Here is a 21,502-nt window from a genome sequence, read left to right on the forward strand (position 1 = left end):
AATATCAGTACTGTCATTTTAAAAATGAAAGTGCAAAGCATATATATTATTTTAACAATTTTTCATGAAGTCAAAAAATTTAAGGTAGTATTCAAAATGTATATAAATATTTCAGGGATAGTAAACAAAGAACATTTTCATAGAAAAGACTTCAGGATTAGTAAGGCCTGCCTAACACCTCCTCTATCTTAAATAATCTGTAAAGTAATATAGAGTGCACAAGCTTAAATTTAAGAGGTAAGGAGGTGTAAAATAGATTGGGCCAATGCAATTGTTTAACAATGAAAAGAAACATACGTGTTTAAATCAACCAGAACAGCCTTCTGAAGCTGGGTTCAGAAAATGTTTGGATCTACTGCACAAATTATCCCACTTATCTATATTTTGATCCTTACATAAGTAATAAGAGCTACATAAATACTTTACTTCTCCATATCCCTCTGTATAGCATATAAAAGAACGTATATATATTTGACTGTTCATCAGGACCACCTAGGTAATTTTAAGCACATCCTTATGCTCAAGCTCCTATTCTGATCCATTCAATCCAAATCTGTCAGTGAAGCATGAGCATCAGAATCTTTAAAAGTTCCCCAGATGACTCTAATATGCTAATCTAGATGAGGCTAACTGATAGAGAATGGTCTAAATCACAATTCTAGAACTCATCTTGTAAATGTTAGGATTACCAAATCCAAAATACAATTCAAGTCCCCTATGATAACGTGTTAGTCTTCACATACTAATTTTATTGCCCCCTTTTATTCTCTACAATTCATTTGGAAGGCCCCAAAGCCTAAAGATGGTAGAAAACAAAGATTAATAATGACATTAAAGAATATAACAAGGACTAGGAAATACTCCGAAATTAAGAGGGTAGAAAGCATGTGAAAGGTGATCTAACAATGCAATACTATCTAACCAGGATCCAACGCATCATACGGATCCCACATACTGCTCTAGCAGTGTGAACTGGTGCAATCCTTTGAGGAAGCAGAGCAGTAAGAGATGTAAACAGCCTTAAAAGCATTCCTACTATATGAACATAGTGTCATGGGCAATACAACAGACCCACAGAGAAGTGATCCAGCTCTGGACTGAGACTATCTATCTGCAGATCACACTCCACAACCAATCCAACTGTGCACAAGATGCTTAATTTCTCAGTGTCTCCATTCGCATTAGAAAATGGGAAATATAATGACACCTAGCACACCGGGCTCCTGGGAGGGTTAAATGCATTCATATGTTAAGTATTCAAAACTATGCTCCAGTGTAGCAGTAGTAGTAAATCTGGAAATCTAGCTAATAATCTAAAGAAAAATCTTTAGGCAGAGAGATAGTCATCAAGATATTCTTTATAATAGCTACAAAGTTAAGGAAAAAACATATCTAACAGGTAAGTGATTAAATTATGGCATAATCACCCAGTGGATTATTCTGAAGCCAATAAGTGAGTTAATGATGATATAAAAATACAAAAATTTTTTCATTAAAAAAAGGCAATATAAGTAAATATACATACAGCATTAAAAAGAATTACAGTTGAAACAAAATCCATACACAAAGAAAAAAAGACAAGAAATGCAACAAGATATTAACTGATAGTTGTATTTAAAGAAAGACTTAAGAATTATTTCTTTTCCTCCTCCAATTCTCCATATTTAATGAACATGGAAACCTGTCAATATTAAAAAAAAGTTTTTAAAGAAGAACTTATAATGAGATCAGATACCTCCAGTAAGTATAAAAGAGCACAACTTCTTTAAATTTAAGATTAAATAAACATAACTACAATGTCCGACAAAATGTAAACCATCTTTCCAGAAATAAAAACACATATATATGGTTCTCAGTCAACTTTTTAATTTTTTTTAATTAACATATAATGTATTATTTGTTTCAGGGGTACAGGTCTGTGATTCATCAGTCTTACACAAGTCACAGTGCTCACCATAGTACATACCCTCCCCAATGTCCATCACCCAGTCATGCCATGCCTCCCACCCCTCTCCCCACCAGCAACCCTCAGTTTGTTTCTTGAGATTAAGAGTCTCTTATGGTTTGTCTCGCCCTCTGGTTTCCTCGTTTCAATTTTCCCTCCCTTCCCCTATGATCCTATCTTGTTTCTCAAATTCCTCATATCAGTGAGATCATATGATACTTGTCTCTGACTTATTTCGCATAGCATAATACCCTCTAGTTCCATCCACATCATTGCAAATGGCAAGAATTCATCTTTTTGATGGCTGCATTATATTCCATTATATATATATTCAACACATTCTATATTCATTCATCTGTTGATGGACATATAGGCTCTTTCCATAGTTTGGCTATTGTGGACATTACTGCTATAAATATTAGGATGCATGTGCCCAATCGGATCACTACATTTGTATCCTTCGGGTAAATACCCAGTAGTGGAATTGCTGGGTCATTTTCAACTTTTTGAGGAATCTCCATACTGTATTCCAGAGTAGCTGCACCAGCGTGCATTCCCACCAACAGTGTAGGAGGGTTCCCCTTTCTCCGAATCCTCACCAACATCTCTCGTTTCCTGACTTGTAAATTTTAGCCATTCTGACTGGTATCTTCATTGAGGTTTTGATTTGGATTTCCCTGATGCCAAGTGATGTTGAGCACTTTTTCATGTGTCTGTTGGCCATATGGATGTCATCTTTGCAGAAATGTCTGTTTATGTCTTCTGCCCATTTCTTGATTGGATTCTTTGTTCTTTGGGTGTTGAGTTTGGTAAGATCTTTATAGATTTTGGATACTAGCTCTTTATCTGATATGTCATTTGCAAATATCTTCTCATTCTGTCAGTTGTCTTTTGGTTTTGTTGACTGTTTCCTTTGCTGAGCAAAAGGTTTTTATCTTGATGAAGTCCCAATACTTCATTTTTGCCCTTGCTTTCCCTCCCTTTGGCAATGTGTCTAGGAAGAAGTTGGTGTGGCTGAGGTCGAAGAGGTTGCTGCCTGTGTTCTCAAGGATTTTGATGGATTCCTGTCTCACACTGAGGTCTTCCATCCACTTTGAGTCTATTTTTGTGCGTGGTGTAAGGAAATGGTCCAGTTTCATTCTTCTGCATGTGGCTGTCCAATTTTCCCAACACCATTTGTTAAAGAGACTGTCTTTTTTCCACTGGACATTCTTTCCTGCCTTGTCGAAGATTAGCTGACCATAGAGTTGAGGGTCCATTTCTGGGCTCTCTATTCTGTTCCATTGATTGATGTGTCTGTTTCTGTGCCAGTACCATACTGTCTTCATGATTAATTACGGTTTTGTAACAGAGCCTGAAGTCCCGAATTGTGATGCCACCGGCTTTGCTTTTCTTTTTCAACATTCCTCTGGCTATGCGGGGTCTTTTCTGGTTCCATACAAATTTTAGGATTATTTCTCCATTTCTTTGAAAAAAGTAGATGGTATTTTGATAGGGATTGCATTAAATGTGTAGACTGCTCTAGGGAGCATTGACATTTTCACAATATTTGTTCTTCCAATCCAAGAGCATGGAACGTTTTTCCATTTCTTTGTCTTCCTCAATTTCTTTCAGGAGTATTCTATAATTTTCTGAGTACAGATCCTTTGCTTCCTTGGTTAGATTTATTCCTAGGTATCTTACGGTTTTGGGTACAACTGTAAATGGGATCGACTCCTTATTTTCTCTTTCTTCTGTCTTGTTGCTGGTGTATAGAAACGCAACTGATTTCTGTGCATTGATTTTATATCCGGCCACTTTACTGAATTCCTGCATAAGTTCTAGCAGTTTTGGGGTGGAGTCTTCTAGGTTCTCCACATAAAATATCATATCATTGGCAAAAAGTGAGAGTTTAACTTCTTCTTTGCTGATTCGGATGCATTTTATTTCTTTTTGTTGTCTTATTGCTGAGGCTAGGACTTCTAGTACTATGTTGAGCAGCAGTGGTGACAGTGGACATGCCTGTCATGTTCCTGACCTTAGGGGAAAAGCTCTCAGTTTTTCCCCATTGACTATGATATTTGCTGTGGGTTTTTCATAAATGGCTTTTATGATATTGAGGTATGTATCCTCTATCCCTACACTCTGAAACATTTTAATCAAGAAAGGATGCTGTACTTTGTCAAATGCTTTTTTCTGCATCTATTGAGAGGATCATATGGTTCTTGTTCTTTCTTTTATTAATGTATTGTATCACATTGATTTGCAGATGGTGAACCAACGTTGCAGCCCAGGGATAAATCCCACTTGGTCGTGGTGAATAATCCTTTTAATGTACTGTTGGATCCTATTGGCTAGTATTTTAGTGAGAATTTTTGCATCCATGTTCATCAGGGATATTGATCTGTAGTTCTTTTTGATGGGGTCTTTGTCTCATTTGGGAACCAAGGTAATGCTGGCCTCATAAAACGAGTTTGGAAGTTTTCCTTCCATTGCTAGTCTTTGAAACAGCTTCAGAAGAATAGGTATTAATTCTTCTTTAAATGTTTGGCAGAATTCCCCTGGGAAGCCATGTGGCCATGAGCTCTTGTTTTTGGGAGATTTTTGATGACTGCTTCAATTTCCTTAGTGGTTATGGGTCTGTTCAGGTTTTCTATTTCTTCCTGGTTCACTTTTGGTACTTTATACGTCTCTAGGAATGCATCCATTTCTTCCAGATTGTCTAATTGCTGGCATAGAGTTGCTCATAATATGTTCTTATAATTGTTTGTACTTCTTTGCTGTTGGTTGTGATCTCTCCTCTTTCATTCATGATTTTATTTATTTGGATCCTTTCTCTTTTCTTTTGGATAAGTCTGGCCAGGGGTTTACCAATCTTATTTATTCTTTCAAAGAACCAGCTCCTAGTTTCGTTGATCTATTCTACTGTTCTTTTGGTTTCTATTTCATTGATTTCTGCTCTGATCTTTAATATTTCTCTTCTCCTACTGGATTTAGGCTTTATTAAGCTGTTCTTTCTCCAGCTCCTTTAGGTGTAGGGTTAGGTTGTATATTTGAGACCTTTCTTGTTTCTTCAGAAGGGCTTGTATTGCTATATACTTTCCTCGTAGGACCGCCTTTGCTGCATCCCTGAGATTCTGAACAGTTGTGTTTTCATTTGTTTCCATGCATTTTTCAAATTCTTCTTTAATTTCCTGGTTGACTCATTTATTCTTTAGTAGGATGCTCTTTAGCCTCCATGTATTTGAGTTCTTTCCAACTTTCCTCTTGTGATTGAGTTCTAGTTTCAAAGCACTGTGGTCCGAAAATAGGCAGGGAATGATCCCAATCTTTTGGTACCAGTTGAGACCTGATTTGTGACCTAGGATGTGATCTATTCTGGAGAATGTCCCATGGGCACTAGAGAAGAATGTGTATTCTGTTGCTTTGGGATGGAATGTTCTGAATATATCTGTGAAGTCCATCTGGTCCAGTGTGTCATTTAAAGCCTTTATTTCCTTGTTGATCTTTTGCTTAGATGATCTGTCCATTTCAGTGAGCGGTGTGTTAACATCCCGTACTACTATTGTATTATTGTCGATGTGTTTCTCCGATTTTGTTATTAATTGGCTTATATAATTGGCTGCTCCCATGTTAGGGGCATAGATATTTAAAATTGTTACCTCTTCTTGTTGTATAGACCCTTTAAGTAAGATATGGTGTCCTTCCTCATCTCTTATTATAGTCTTTGGTTTAAAATCTAATTTATCTGATATAAGGATTGCCACCCCAGCTTTCTTTTGATGACCATTACCATGGTAAGCAGTGTTCTACCCTCTCACTTCAAATGTGGAGGTCTCTTCGGGTCTAAAATGAGTCTCCTGCAGGCAGCATATTGACGGGTCTTGCTTTTTTGTCCAATCTGATACTCTGTGCCTTTTGATTGGGGCATTTAGCCCATTTACATTCAGGGTAACTATTGAAAGATAGGAATTTAGTGCCATTGTGTTGCCTGTAAGGTGACTGTTACTGTATATTGTCTCTGTTCCTTTCTGGTCTATGTTACTTTTAGGCTCTCTCTTGCTTAGAGGACCCCTTTCAGTATTTCTTGTAGGGCTGGTTTTGTGTTTGCAAATTCCTTTAGTTTTTGTTTGTCCTGGAAGCTTTTTATCTCTCCTTCTATTTTCAATGACAGCCTAGCTAGATATAGTATTCTTGGCTGCATATTTTTCTCGTTTAGTGCTCTGAATATATCATGCCAGTCCTTTCTGGGCTGCCACGTCTCTTGTGGATAGGTCTGCTGCAAATCTAATGTTTCGATTGTTGTAGGTTACAGACCTCTTGTCCCAAGGTGCTTTCAGGATTTCCTCTTTGTCTCTGAGACTCGTAAGTTTTACTATTAGATGTCGGGGTGTTGACCTATTTTTATTGATTTTGGGGGGGGGTTCTCTGTGCCTCCTGGATTTTCATGCCTGTTTCCTTCCCCAAATTAGGGAAGTTCTCTGCTATAATTTGCTCCAATATACATTCTGCCTCTCTCTCTCTTTCTTCTTCTGGGATCCCAATTATTCTAATGTTGTTTTGCTTTATGGTATCACTTATCTAATTCTGCCCTCGTGATCCAGTAGTTGTTTATCTCTCTTTTTCTCAGCCTCTTTATTCTCCATCATCTGGTCTTCTATATCACTGATTCTCTCTTCTGCCTCATTTATCCTAGCAGTTAAAGCCTCCATTATGATTACACCTCATTAATAGCCTTCTTGATTTTGACTTGGTTAGATTTTAGTTCTTTTATTTCTCCAGAAAGGGATTCTCTAGTATCTTCTATACTTTTTTCAAGCCCAGCTAGTATCTTTATAGTCCTCATTCTGAACTCTAGTTCTGACATCTTACTAATGTCTGTATTGATTAGGTCCCTGGCAGTCGGTACTGCCTCTTGTTTTTTTTTGAGGTGAGTGCTTCCATGTTGTCATTTCGTCCAGAGGAGAATAGATGAATGAGAGAACAAAATGCTAAAAAAAATGCTAAAATGCTAACACCGACCCCAGAAAAATATACAGTAAAGAAATAGAAGAGACCCGAAACCGGGGGGGTGGGGGGGGGCCATATGATCAGGCTGGTGAGTAGAACAGAGCCACACACTAGATTTTTGGTGTATTTTGGTTTGTTAGAAGAAATTGCCTCCCAAAATTTTAAAGAAAAGAAAACATATATATACAAAAATAAGGGTAAATACGATAAAGGGATGAAATATGACTGTAAAGATGACAATTAAAAAAGATTTTTAGGGACGCCTGGGTGGCTCAGTCAGTTAAGCGGCTACCTTCAGCCCGGGTCATGATCCCAGGGTCCTGGGATTGAGTCCCACATCAGACTCCTTGCTCAGCAGGGAGCCTGCTTCTCCCTCTCTCTCCCTCTGCTTATGCTCTCTCTGTCAAATAAGTAAAATCTCTAAAAAAAAAAAAAAAAAGATTTTTAAAAAGGAATTGATAATAAGAAGTTGGTTGAAAAAAGAAAGGAAAAAAATTTTTAAAAAAGAGAGAATGTGATCAGGTGGGAGACTAGGAGAATGTCATACACTAGATTTAGGGTATATTTTGGTCTGTTAGAAGAAACTGTATCCCAAAATTTTAAAGAAAGAAAAACTTCTATATATACAAAAAATAAGGTTAAATACAATGATGAGATAGAATATGACTGTAAAAATGAAAAATTTAAAAAGAGTTTTAAAAAAGGAATTGATAAGATGTTGGTTGAAAAAGAAGAAAAATTCAACTAAAAAATAGAAAAAGAAAAAATAAAGAAAATTTTAAAAATTAACTTTGAAAGTCTAAAGCATCACGGGAAAAAAGCCGTAAATTCTATGTGCTGTATTGCCCTAGCATTGGGGTTTTGCTGTTCTCATTGATTGGTAAATTTGGTCTTGGCTGGATGTTCTTGCTGATCTTCTGGGGGAGGGGCCTGTTGCAGTGATTCTCAAACGTCTTTGCCTGAGGTGGAATTGCAACACCCTTGCCAGGGGCCAGGCTAAGTCATCTGCTCAGATTTGCTCTCAGTAGCTTTAGTTCCCTGAAAGCCTTCCATACAGCTTTGGAGGATGAGAGTGAAAATGGCAGCCTCCCAATCTCTGGTCCCAGAGGAGCCGAGAACTAGGGGCCTCACTCCTCAGTGCGACCTCAGTGCAAAGCAGTCAATCGCTCCTGTCTTCCTGGTCTCTGGCTGCACTCCGTACTCACCCAGCCTGTGACCGAGCATTTCTATCTCTGGCACACAACCCCGTTTGGAGTCTCCAAACCCAGCAGATCCCTGCGGTGCGTTCCTGTGCCACTCCTCCAGGGGGAGGAGGACGGGGTCTCCCCAGATCTGCTGCTTGTTGGGTCCCTGCTCAAAGAGCAGTGGCCTGACTGTGCCGCAGATCATGGTTTATGGCAACCCCGAGCTGCGAACCCACTCCTCAGCTCTGTCTTTGGAACCAGCTTCTCTGCTCTGATACCTGGGAGCTCTGCCACACTCAGGCACCCCCAGTCTTTCTGTGACTCCGGGGGTCCTGAGACCACACTGTCCCACCGAGGGTTTCACCCCCCACTTAGCCACTGGAGTGACGTCCCTCACCAGAGCAAACTTCTAAAAGTTCCAATTTTGTGCTCCGGTGCTCTGTCACTTGCCGGTAGCTGGTGATAGAGGCTCCCTCCTCTGTAGTCTATCTTCCCGAATATCGCCTCAGATTCACTTCTCCGCACGTCCTACCTTCCAGAAAGTGGTCGCTTTTCTGTTCAGAGAGTTGCTGCTATTCTTTTCTTTAATCTCCTGTTGAGTTTGTAGGTGTTCTGAATGGTCTGATCCCTATCTAGCTGAATTCCTGGGGTCAGAAGAAATTTAGGTCTCCTATGCCTCCACCATCTTGCTCCTCCCTCCCTCAGTCAAGTTTCTATGGCAAATTCTAATTACTTTAGAATATGGAATTAGATCTTTAAAAAAAATTTTTTAAGATTTTATTTATTTATTTGACAGAGAGAGACACAGTGAAAGAGGGAACATAAGCAGGGGGAGTGGGAGAGGGAGAAGCAGGCTTCCAATGGAGCAGGGAGCCCGATGCGGGGCTCGATCCCAGGACTCTGGGATCATGACCTGAGCCGAAGGCAGACGCTTAACGACTGAGCCACCCAGGCACCCCTAGATTTAAAATTTAAATGAATTATAAACATAAAGTTTCAGTTTATCTTTAAAGACTAGATTTTTTTTAAAAGCTTTTTATTTTGAAATAATCTGAAGCTTGCACAAATGTTTTAGAATGGTGCAAAAAACTTTACTCAGGGGTGCCTCAGTGGCGCAGTTGGTTAACAGTCCGACTCTTGGTTTTGGCTCAGGTAGTGATCTCCAGGTCCTGGGATTGAGACCCACATCGGGCTCTATGCTCAGCGTGGGGTCAGCTTGAGTTTCTCTCTCCTCTCCCTCTGTCCCTCCCCCTGCACTCTAATAAATAAAACTTTAAAAAAAAACTTCACTCAGATTCCCCAAGTGTTAATGTGTGGTATACTTGCTTCCTCATTCATTCATTGCCCCCTACTATACACATACATGTGTGCTGCATGTACACAAACACGTACACTATTGTGTGCACACATATTTCTTTTGAACCATTTGAAAATCAGTAGCAAATATCAGGCTCCTTAATTCCAAAACACTTCACTATGTATTCCCCAAGAAAAAAGAAATTCACTTATATAACCACAGTAAATACTTAGTAAATTTAACAATGATATGATACTGTTTACTTACCTACAGCCCTTACAAAAATTCTGTCAATTTTCCCAATAATGATCTTTATAGCAATTTTTCTTTTCTGGTCCAGAATCCAATACAGGAAGATCCGATTTCATTTTCTTAAGACTAAACTTTTTAAATTTTAGGGGCCTTACAATTTTTAGTTCCTAGTTTCCAAGCTCTTGGAAGTAATAGGTTTTTTGTTATTATTACTGTTTCCTTTGAAATTTTAAAAGGTTCAACTTTTTCTATTTTTCTCTTCCCTGTAAGGCTAATAACTGCTTAGAGAAATGGCTGATTCCAGGCTGGGGAAGGGAAGAGAGAAGAACCCAACACATTTTTTGGTTCCAGGATATAAAAGAGATAAAACTGAAGGGGTTTGTCAAGCAGACACAAGAGCCAGTTTGAATGGGCGCCCACTGGTCCAATCTGGGATAATATAAATATCAAAATAATATTAACAGTAATGGATTATAATCCATGTTATAAAATAGGAATCCACAGGCGCCTGGGTGGCTCAGTTGGTTAAGCGACTGCCTTCGGCTCAGGTCATGATCCCAGAGTCCCGGGATCGAGTCCCACATCGGGCTCCCTGCTCGGCGGGGAGTCTGCTTCTCCCTCTAACCCCACCCCCTCTTGCGCTCTCTCTCTCTCTCTCAAATAATTAAAAAAAAAATCTTAAAAAAAATAGGAATCCACTAATAGAAAAATAGCTGGGAAGTAAAAGGAGGGTTCTTTCTTGTAGTAGTAGAATGATTTATAAATACTGAAGAAGTGGAAGAGTTAGAGAATCACAATTTTGCAACTACCAAAACTGCCTTTATAGCGCGGTTCGGGCAAGAATTGATGGATACTAAATGTGGGGCAGGGGGAGGTCTGATGAGAAGCAAGATAGTTTCAGGGTCTTAAAGTGTCTCTCACAGAATGCCTATTAGATACAAGAAGAAAAATGATAAACTATACAGTGTAAGCCTTGACTTGGTTATCAAAATTAACATCATCATCAATGCCTCTGGATGTGATAACCTCAGGACACAACACACTTAAGTAGTATTCCAACTACGGATTCACATCTAATCATGAGAAAATAACAGATAAAGCCTAAATCAGGACTATTTTAATCTGCTATTAAAAACAAAAATGAAAAATAGATGGATAAATAAATAAATAAAATAAAAACAAAGATGAGTGCTTATATTCTTCAAATTATCAATGTCATAAATAACGTACGAAGGCTTAAGAACTATTCCAGATCAGAAGATTATGTCTGTGATCCCAGACTAGATCTTGTTCTGAGAGGGAAAAAAAAAGCTATAGAGAACATCACTGGGACACCTGACAAAACAGGAACCTGCACTGCAGATTACAGTACTATACCAATGTTAAATTTCCTGAATTCCCTATATTATGATTACATAAGAAAATAAACTTGTTCCAAGGAAATACACACTTACAGGTATTAAAGGGTAAAGCACGATAGATACAACTATTCTCAAATGGTTCAGCAAAGGTAACTTGTGCTTTTATGAGTATAAACATACAAAGACAGAGAAGACAGAAATATGACAAAACAAATATGGCAAATATTAAAAATTAATGATCTAGAAAAAGATACATGAGTTATTTTTATTATTCTTGTAAACTTTCTGTAAGTTAGAAAATTATTTCAAAAACCTTTTTAAAAAGTATGACAACTTCCCCATGGGGGGAAAATTTCTTTTTAAAGAGGCAGTCCAGTTATAAGTGCTGAAAGACAAAAAAAGCTAAATTTGACTAACTTAAAAAGCAAAACCTTCAAGGAGGTCAAACTAATGCCACTCCCTCTTAATATAAGACACTGATTTCAATACATTTATAATTGTAAACAGAAAAAATGCAAACACCAAACGTTTGAATAAATCAGATCATAAATATATATAAGGGAAGATCAATATACCTAATAACTTTTTCCACGATTTGATGAGAGACTTTGCTAAAGATGTAACTTCTTCATCTGTACTCTGCTTCCGAATAGCATTTACTGACATTCCAATTCTTGTGGACTGCAAGGCAATGACAAAAAAAATTTGTACAAGCTGTTTTATTTCAGACATTTTAGTGTTTCATTTTCTTCTTTCCCATTTTCCTGTTTCTACTGTAGAACAGAAAAAAATCTCAGTTATTTGAATTCTTATAATAGTATACTATAGAATTAAGATACGTATATATATGTAATATATCATGTAGTAATAATATTATTATGCCCAGGATTATGCTGGAAGCATCCACATTCATCAATCTTCCTAACAACACTTTAAAGTTGAGATCAGGGGCGTCTGGGTGGCTCAGTCGTTAAGCGTCTGCCTTCAGCTCAGGTCATGATCCCAGGGTCCTGGGACTGAGCTCCGCATTAGGCTCCCTGCTCAGCAGGAAGCCTGCTTCTCTCTCTCTCCCACTCCCCCTGCTTGAGTTCCCTCTCTCGCTGTGTCTCTCTCTGTCAAATAAATAAAATCTTAAAAATAAATAAATAAAGTTGAATTCATTATCCCTATTTGTCCAGCAATACACCATTCCTAATTGGCAAAACTGGGATTTTAATGCAGGTCTGCCCACCTCCAAAGTCCATGCTCTTTCCAGCACATCAATGGTTTTCAAATTGTGCTCAAAGAACACAAAAGCTATGACAAGCCAATTAAGGAAGATAAATAAAAAAATGGTAAATTATTTAGTAAGTTCAAGTTGTTAGTAGACAATCTTTCAAAACATACGGTCAATGGAAGAAAAAAAACAACAAAAGGAATTGTTAGTGGCAAAAAAAAGAGGTGAACCCCTGCTGTAAACTTTAAGGCAGAATAATAAATGGGTACTTATGGTTTTTCCTGCTAAATTATTTAATCTTCTCAACAAAGAGATTCAGGAGAGAAATTTGGTTCAAGAATTTAGAATATGGGTTTGGCTTACCTATGGAAGGCTATGCAAGGCAGGTAAGGTTCCATAGCAGAAAGATAAAGGGGACGCCACAATTCTAAAATCCAAAAATATTTTGAGATTTATGTTTTGGGAGGGTTTTCCCCCAAAGAAAGAAGTTTATTGCTTTAATAAAATGCTCTCAGAAAATTTTTTTTTTTAAAGATTTTATTTATTTATTTGACAGAGAGAGAGAGAGAGAATAGGCAGAGAGGCAGGCATAGGGAGAGGAAGAAGCAGGCTCCCCGCTGAGCAGTGAGCCCGATGCAGGGCTCGATCCCAGGACCCTGGGATTATAACCTGAGCCGAAGGCAGACACTTAACCAGCTAAGCCAGCCAGGTGCCCCCTCAGAATTTTTTTTAGAGAAGAAAATACTTTGAGAACTTTAAAACTTTTTAGAACTTTTCTAAAACACTTGAATATAGAAAATTTTCCAGAAGCAAGTGCCTGGGCTGGATGGCATAGCCTACAACCGTGTGGACCCAGAGCTGTCCGACTGGATGTAGCTAACTGCTTAGAAGCCAGGCTTGCACTTGCAGCCACCGTACCAAGTGTCAAGTCTGACTTCCTTATCCCGATGCCTTCAGCACTCCTTCTTCAGCACCCATTCACAGCTCTTCCTCACTACCACCCCACAACCCACCCCACCAACCTAGAAGAAAACCTACTTTTGGAATGAGTGGTGGAAATCATTGAGTTACTAGTATAGTTCTGAAGCTACAACTGACACAGACTGGAAAAGAAAATGGAATTTTAGGAAGTAGTCAGAGGCAAGCAAAGATACAAGGAGAGCATGAACAAATCGTGTGCTGTGGGTGATTGCTTTTTAATTACCATAGGATGTTTTCATCACTAAAGAGTCAATAATTACCTGCTTAAAACCCACGAAAACCCCTATGGAGATTAGGCATCTGTAACATGCTTACTTAAGGAAGAGACTGTCTAGTCAAAAGTAAGAAATGAGGTTGCTAAGGTAGACTGACAAAGACCTGGGGAGGTTTTTTCCCTCTTTTTTAAAGAGGATATTTGGGGAAGAGTAAAACTAGACAGAGGAAAGGATTATGAAGCTATTTTACTTTGATAACCAAGTCTAGATGTACCTCTAAGAATTCTCTAGACTCTGGATTTTTCCTAAAACCAGTACACTATAATTTACAAGATATAACAGCTGGTCTATAAAAAAAGTGTTGTGTGCTCAAATAACATTAAGAATTGTAGATTTAGGGGCGCCTGGGTAGCTCAGTAGGTTAAGTGTCTGCCTTCGGCTCAGGTCCTGGGATTGAGCCCCCGCACTGGGCTTCCCGCTCGGCAGAGAGTCTGCTTCTCACTCTCCCTCGGCCCCTCCCCCGTGCTCTCTCTCTTTCTCTCAAATAAATAAAATCTTTAAAAATAAATAAATAAGTTTTTTAAAAAAGGACCGGAGAGTTAAACAGGCTTCTTGACTGCAGAACTAATGAAGGTTTTTGAGATCCACTATACATTGTGAAATTCTAGACAGAAAATGTATGCCTTTGCCCAGGTCTGGCCATCTGGTTTCTATAGAATACCAGCTATGCAATAAGAAAGACACTACCTTGGAAAGATGGGGAGGGCATTAAGCAGACTTAGGGAATCAGCTGCGCATTGATGGTAAGGCAGAAAGGAATGAGTAGTGAGATTAAGAGACACTGTCAGCATCAAAGGAACTAAGCAGACTTGTATGTTCTAGAAGAAAAATCACCTTTATGATCACTCATGAGTTTTTGCCAAGATAATTTAAGATAGCCACTAAATCTTAAAGTAAAAAATAAAAAGCTACTAAAAACACTGTTGAAAGAAACTAAAGACCAAAATAAATAGAAAGGCACCCCATATTCATGGATCATAAGACTTAAATGTTAAAGACTGCAACACTAATAAAATCGAGCTACAGATTCAATGCAATCCCTATTAAAATCGCAGCTGCCTTTTGTACAGAAACTGATAAGCTTATCCTAAAGTTCATATGGAAATACAAGAATAGCCAAAACAATCTTAAAAAAGAAGAATAAAGTTGAAGGACTCAAAAGTCCCAAATTCAAAACTTACTACAAAACTACAATAATCAAGACAATATGGTCCTATATAAGGAGAGACATGTAGATTAATGGAATAGACTTAAGAATCCAGAAATAAACTCCTACATTTTTTTGTCATTTTCAATAAGGATGTCAAGATAATTCATTAGAGAGAATATTAAAAAGTAAACAAGTAGATATCCACATATAAAAGAATGAAATTGGACCTCTTCTTTATACCACACATGAAAATTAACTCAGAACTAAATAAAAGAGCCAAAAAAAAAAAAAAAAAGAATAAATTTTCATAACCTTGAATTAGGTAACCGAGATTTGACACCTAAAGCGATGAATCAGACTACAACAAAAGAACACCACTAAGAAAGTAAAAATAACCCACAGAATGGGAGATAACCCTGTATATGATTAAGGGACTTGTATCTAGAATATATAAAGAACTATTACAAATTAGTAATAAAAAACAAACTATCCAGGAGGGATGGGGTGGCTGGGTGATGGACACTGGGGAGGGTATGTACTATGGTGAGCACTGTGAATTGTGTTAAGACTGATGAATCACAGATCTGTACCCCAATACAAATATGTTTATATGTTAATAAAAAAAAAAAAACCTATCCAACTTAAAAACAGGCAAAAGATCTGAAATGACATTTCTCCAAAGAAAACATATGAATGGTTAAGAAGTACATGAAAAGATGTTCAACATAATTAGTCATTAGGGAACTGGAAATCAATACAATGAGGTATCACTTCACACCCACTAAGATGGCTATAATCAAAGATAATAACAAGTGTTGGCAAGAATGTGGATAAACTGGAACCTTTGTTTACTTGCTGTTGGAAATGTAAAATGGTAAAGTCACTTGGGAGAACACTCTGGCAGGTCCTCAAATACTCAACATAAGGTTACCTATGACTCATCATTTCCATTCTTTCAGATCTCTACCCAAGCGAAACAAAAACACACAAACCTATACATGAATGTGTAAGGCAGGAGTCATAACAACCAAAAAAGAAGAAATAACCCAAATGTCCATCAACTGACAAATGAATAAACAAAATGTGGTATTATTCAGCCTTAAAAGGAATGAAGTACTGATACATGCTACAACATGGATGAACCCTGAAGATTATGCTAAGTAAAAGAAGCCGGAGAGGCACCTGGCTAACTCAGTTGGTAGAGCTTGTGAGTCTTGATCTTGGGAGTCATGAGTTTAAGCCCCACGTTGAGGGGCAGACTGTATTTAAAACTAAAAAAAAAAAATCTAAAAAAAAAGGCAGCCAGAACCAAAAGGTCAGGTATTGTATGACTTCATTTATATGAAATCTCTGGAATAGGTAAATCTAAAGAGACAGAAGGTACATTGATTAGTGCTTGCCTAGGGCAGAAGAGGTGGTTCAACTGGGGAGAAATAAGGAATGACAACTAAAAGGTACCCCAGAGGCTAGCTTCATGCTGGCAGCAGCTGTCAATGCCAGACCAAGAAAGTGAGATCTAGGGAGATCAAATCAGGGCCAAAAGTCCAACTTCTTTTCCTTTCACAGATTTCAAACTTGGAGATTCAGGTTTTATTCTTCTTGAGGAAGGCAACATTTTTTTATAATGGTAACTTAGTATTGATTTATGTTACCATCTTAAAAAAATTCCAGAAGTTAATAATGGTTTACTCCATAACAGGACAATACCAAAAACTTAATAGTATTAAAAATGTTTTGGTATTTTATGACAATTATCTATTCAAATCATGACATATTAGCACATACCTGTAATAATTCCAGGGTCATGGGAATATTCTTAAGCTCCTTCAGTAAATCCAATGCTCCAGCCTATAAAATAAAATAATTGCATATTGAACTTCCCAAATGATAAAGCAAGGACTAACTAGAGATTTGAATTTATGTTTTCCTATCCACAACTCACTATGGCTCATTTGTGTGGGAATAGTATATATATAAAAGGGGGAAAGGGAAAGAGTTTTCCAAATTATGGCTGCAACTCATTAAAGAAATATAAAATCCATTTACTGGGTTATGACCAGCACTTATTAAGTCCTGCTTTGTTAAAGTTCATTTTAAATATAGTATTTGTTTATGTGTCCCAATTAGAAATGTGAAATGTGTTTCTTACTGTGGTGGCATAACACACCCCAGATTTCCACAGAGAACATCTATCTGATTAAGGAGCCAACCCTGAGAAAGTGGGAATGGGGGTCAGAAAATGCTTCAGCACCTCTAGCATTCACTCACACACAGGAAGAGTGGGAAAGGGCATATCTTTACTAGAATTCTTTTGAGGTCTCTCTGTATCTTCCTGGTCTGTCACAAAAACTGCAGTCTACCTGATTCTTACAAAGTAGGAAAAAGCAAATTCTGAGAGAAAACTCAGAATTAAGATGTTAAGCTCATAGGCCTGTCCACTGCCATCTAGAATCAAAGGCTCGCATGTTGATAATGAAGAGGGAACAAAATAAGGCTCCTGGAAGAATTACATAAACCACCTAAGGTTAAAAAAGGAATGAAATAAGATGAGAAGCAACAGCACCACCTACACCTTATGGCCATATATTCCAATTTGATACTCATTTAATGCATCATATTTCATATGATACATTCACTTAGTCATATTTAGTTTAATATTCACTTACTGTACTATATTTAGACACATCATTAGTCTATATGCCACTAATAAAGAAAAAATATTAAACTATGGCATAGTATTTCCTTATCATTTGTTTTACTTTTGTAACTCTTTTAGACTTGAAATTTTTATCATGTATCACCCTTTACATATATAAAAGAAAAATATAAGCAAAATAAATTGGCTAAGGTGTTTCTAAAACTATGTCACATTCAGAGTCTCCAATGCTTATGAATAACTTATTGACTCAGATTCAATAAAATCTTTTTTTTGTCCCACAAAAAGTTGTGTCAAAAACACTAGTAATGGGGGCGCCTGGGTGGCTCAGTCGTTAGGCATCTGCCTTCGGGTCAGGTCATGATCCCAGGGTCCTGGGATCGAGCCCTGCATTGGGCTCCCTGCTCCGCGGGAAGCCTGCTTCTCCCTCTCCCACTCCCCCTGCTTGTGTTCCCTCTCTCGCTAGGTCTCTCTGTGTCAAATAAATAAAATCTTAAAAAAAAAAAAAAAAAAACTAGTAATGCAGCATTTCATAAAAGAATCCATCAAAGAGCTAAAGCCTTTAGCTCTTAGCTGGCTTTGTAGTGTGTAGAACTAGATGTTTTTCATCCCCACCGCTCTTCAACCATTTGGTTCCTTGAGGTTCAAAGAGCACTCTACTAATGTTTTTCAGAGTTTCTTCCAAGCCACTGACACCCACTCTGCAAATGTTGATACTGGGTTTGATATTCTGCCTGTGAAACTACATCCCAACAGCCATCTGGTTGACAATATATGTGTAACTCATTCTGCTTTCTCAAATGTTAAAATATGAAAACTAGGCACCCTATGAATCAATGAAACACAGCATATTCCAGGAAAATAGAAAACCCTAGAGCATGTCCCTCATTATGCACCCCAAAGGAAAAAACAAGCATGGAACCTTATGGTATCACATTTCTTAAATATAAAATCGAGTAAAGGCTTCCAGTCATGTAATTTTTCCATTTAAAGTTGAGACATCAGACTTGGCTGTGGAGAATAAAAAAGTATTAAGTTTTCTTCTGGTAACAAACATATATATCATTTTAATTTCACCCAATACCTCATCAATAAAAAGTTCAACAGCAACTATGAAACAGGTTATTATGAAGGATTTTAATGATTTACTGCTTAAAGATCCCTTCTGATTTTAAGATTCTATAAATTCTTTTCATTTAAAGGTAACCAAAAACAGTGCACATTATAGTTGTTAGGTAAGAAAACTAACATTGACTTTAAATTTACAAGTAATCAGGAATTTCTACAGGAATGACATCTCTGTGAGCAAATGGGGTCTTCAATCCCCCATATGCAAATCCCAAAACCAAAACCCTTTGAAAATCAAGATTTCATGGGGCACCTGGGTGGCTCAGTCAGTTAAACATCTGCCTTCAGCTCAGGTCATGATCTCAGGGTCTTGGGATCAAGCCCCGCCTCAGGCTCCTGCTCAGCGGGGAGCCTGCTTCTCCCTCTCCCACTCTGCTTGTGCATGCTTACTCTCTCTTTCAAATAAATAAATAAAATCTTAAAAAAAAAAAATCAAGATTTCTTAAAGATTTTCAATAAACTCATTTGCCAGCAACACCTAATCTCAACATATGTAAAGCCATTTATGTTCTATATATCCCACTTCATGTGAGAGTACTACATTTCACTACAGAAATGTTAATGTCTGATTAATGGGAACTGCCCAGATCTGCTGAGGATATATGATGTGTGTATCATATTATCTTAATAAAATCTGAAAATTGAGGAATTCTCAAATATATCAGACTCTAAAAGGTTTTCATTAAGAGATTGTGGACTTGTATCTTATAACTACCATAGACATTTTTCTTCTACCCATGTCTCCATGGACTTTCTGATCCATTTCTGACCTAGGATCAATTAGAAAGGAAGAGAAGGAATCACACTTCTAGGAGTCCTTAGACTTACACAGTGCTGTCACATATAAAGTTGATTCTTCTAACACATCAGCAATGTGGCATAAGCTGTTTTCCAAGTAGAAGCAATAGACAGATTTGCATTAATTTCACCACACTCTCCTTTTTTACTCAGATCTCTTTGGTGAGACTGGAGTCAGAGATACAAGCTATGGAAGAAGAAAAAGCTAAATACCATTCATGGGATGAAACTATGACCTTTCTCATAATTATACTATGCTCTAGCCAAATAAGATGAATATTTCAGGGGCGCCTGGGTGGCTCAGTTGGTTAAGCGACTGCCTTCGGCTCAGGTCATGATCCTGGAGTCTCTGGATCGAGTCCTGCATCGGGCTCCCTGCTCAGCGGGGAGTCTGCTTCTCCCTCTGACCCTCCCCCCTCTCATGTGCTCTCTCTCTCAGTCTCTCTCTCTCAAATAAATAAATAAAATCTTTAAAAAAAAAAAAAAAAAAAAAAAAAAGATGAATATTTCAATTAAAGTTCTTTAAGAAATAAACAACTATGATGATCTGAATGAGCAAAAAGGTGAAAACAAATGATCATATATTAATTCAGTGACAAAAGCTTCTTTGAATATTACTATGTGCCAAGAACTTTGTTAAATATATATGTATTATTTCATCTTCACAATAAACCCTATAGAAGCAGGTAATCTTTTTATCCCCATTTTACATAAAAGGAATTGAAAACCCAGATAATTTAGGAACTTGTGCTGTCATATGATTATTACTAACTAAAACAGGTGAGATCTACCCAGTTCTGTCAAATTACACTTAGACTTCTCAACAAATACTTGTTAACTGTGTACAAAACTCTGAGGAATCCAGCAATGAGCAAGACAGAAATCCTTTCTGACTACAGGGAATTTAAAAATAAACATAAATCTTTGAACATCTACTTCAAACCCTCAATTATACAAAGAAACAAACTCAGAAAAGGAAAGTGACTTGGCCAACTGATAAGTAATATAAAAGGACAAGAACTATAATCTCCTGACCCTCACACCACTGTTCTCTCCATTTCATAGGTCCACTGGTAGCAGTTCTAATCAGTGAACTGGGGTGAATAGCACTGCCAAACAAGAAACTATATTCCATCCTTCCCCAATCATCACCTGCCTCTAAAGGTCAGGTCTATTAGATTGCAGCATCTCCTACAGATAATGATGCAAGAGAAAGAAAGATTCTACCTTATCTTCCAGAGTCAAATTTAGTTCACATTACTGGCTGAATAATAAATAACAGCTATCACATGACTTTATTACATGGCTGGCACTGTCATCAGAAACAAGTACTTTTACAAAATATGGTATTCAAATTTGTATTGAGCACCCAGCATATACGAGCTTGTATAGGATACAAACATCCTTCTCCTCAAGGAGATGTAAGGAGGAGGAAGCAACACAGAATATACAATGAAGAACATGGGCTATATATATATATAACAGATCTAAATTCAAATCCATGCACTGCCATTTCCTAATTATAAGATCCTAGGTGGGCGCCTGGGTGGCTCAGTTGGTTGGGCGACTGCCTTCGGCTCAGGTCATGATCCTGGAGTCCCGGGATCGAGTCCCGCATCGGGCTCCCTGCTCGGCAGGGAGTCTGCTTCTCCCTCTGACCCTCCTCCCCTCATGCTCTCTGTCTCTCATTCTCTCTGTCTCAAATAAATAAATAAAATCTTTAAAAAAAAAAAAAAATCCTAGGAATGTTATTTGTCCTTTTCAAACTTCAGCTTCTTTATATGTAGGAGAGCACAATACACTGACCTAAAACAGTTAAAATGATCAAATGGAGTAATATAACACTAAGAGGTGTTGAAACAGAGTGCCTGACACATAGAAGATGGTTGATAAGGGGTACAAAGAAATAAAAAAATTTATCTACTTCCATCATAACAATATTCTCAAAGAGCCATAAGCCAGCATTTTAAGTATTATTTAAGCTCAATCAACTCAAACACCTCTTAGAATTATGAGATCCCAAGGTTTAAAAAATTAAGGTGCTATTTAAAAAAAAGGAAACACTGGGGCACCTGTGTGGCTCAGTCAGTTAAGCGACTGCCTTTGGCTCAGGTCATGATCCCAAGGTCCCAGGATCGAATCCTAGATTAGGCTCCCCACTCAGCGGGGAGTTGGCTTCTCCCTCTGACCCTCCCTCTCCTGCTGTCTCTCTCTCTCAAATAAATGAAATCTTTAAAAAAAAGGAGGGGTACCTGTGTGGTATTTTTTTT

The 21,502-nt window shown here is 37.7% G+C and overlaps 1 protein-coding gene across 2 annotated transcripts in view; it reads right to left on the bottom strand.

Annotated features, from left to right (window-relative positions):
• TCEA1 (transcription elongation factor A1) overlaps positions 1-21,502 on the bottom strand; it is a 46,237-nt gene that overhangs the window by 19,677 nt on the left and 5,058 nt on the right. For both annotated transcript variants that reach the window (XM_021688154.1, XM_021688153.2), the window contains exons 2-3: positions 16,436-16,498; positions 11,604-11,709 (exon numbers count right to left, since the gene is read on the bottom strand). In XM_021688154.1, coding sequence (XP_021543829.1) covers positions 11,604-11,709; positions 16,436-16,498 — 169 coding nt within the window. The remainder of the gene's footprint in view (positions 1-11,603; positions 11,710-16,435; positions 16,499-21,502) is intronic.

This window comes from Neomonachus schauinslandi, chromosome 4 (genome assembly GCF_002201575.2).
Source record: "Neomonachus schauinslandi chromosome 4, ASM220157v2, whole genome shotgun sequence".
Lineage (NCBI taxonomy): Eukaryota > Metazoa > Chordata > Mammalia > Carnivora > Phocidae > Neomonachus > Neomonachus schauinslandi.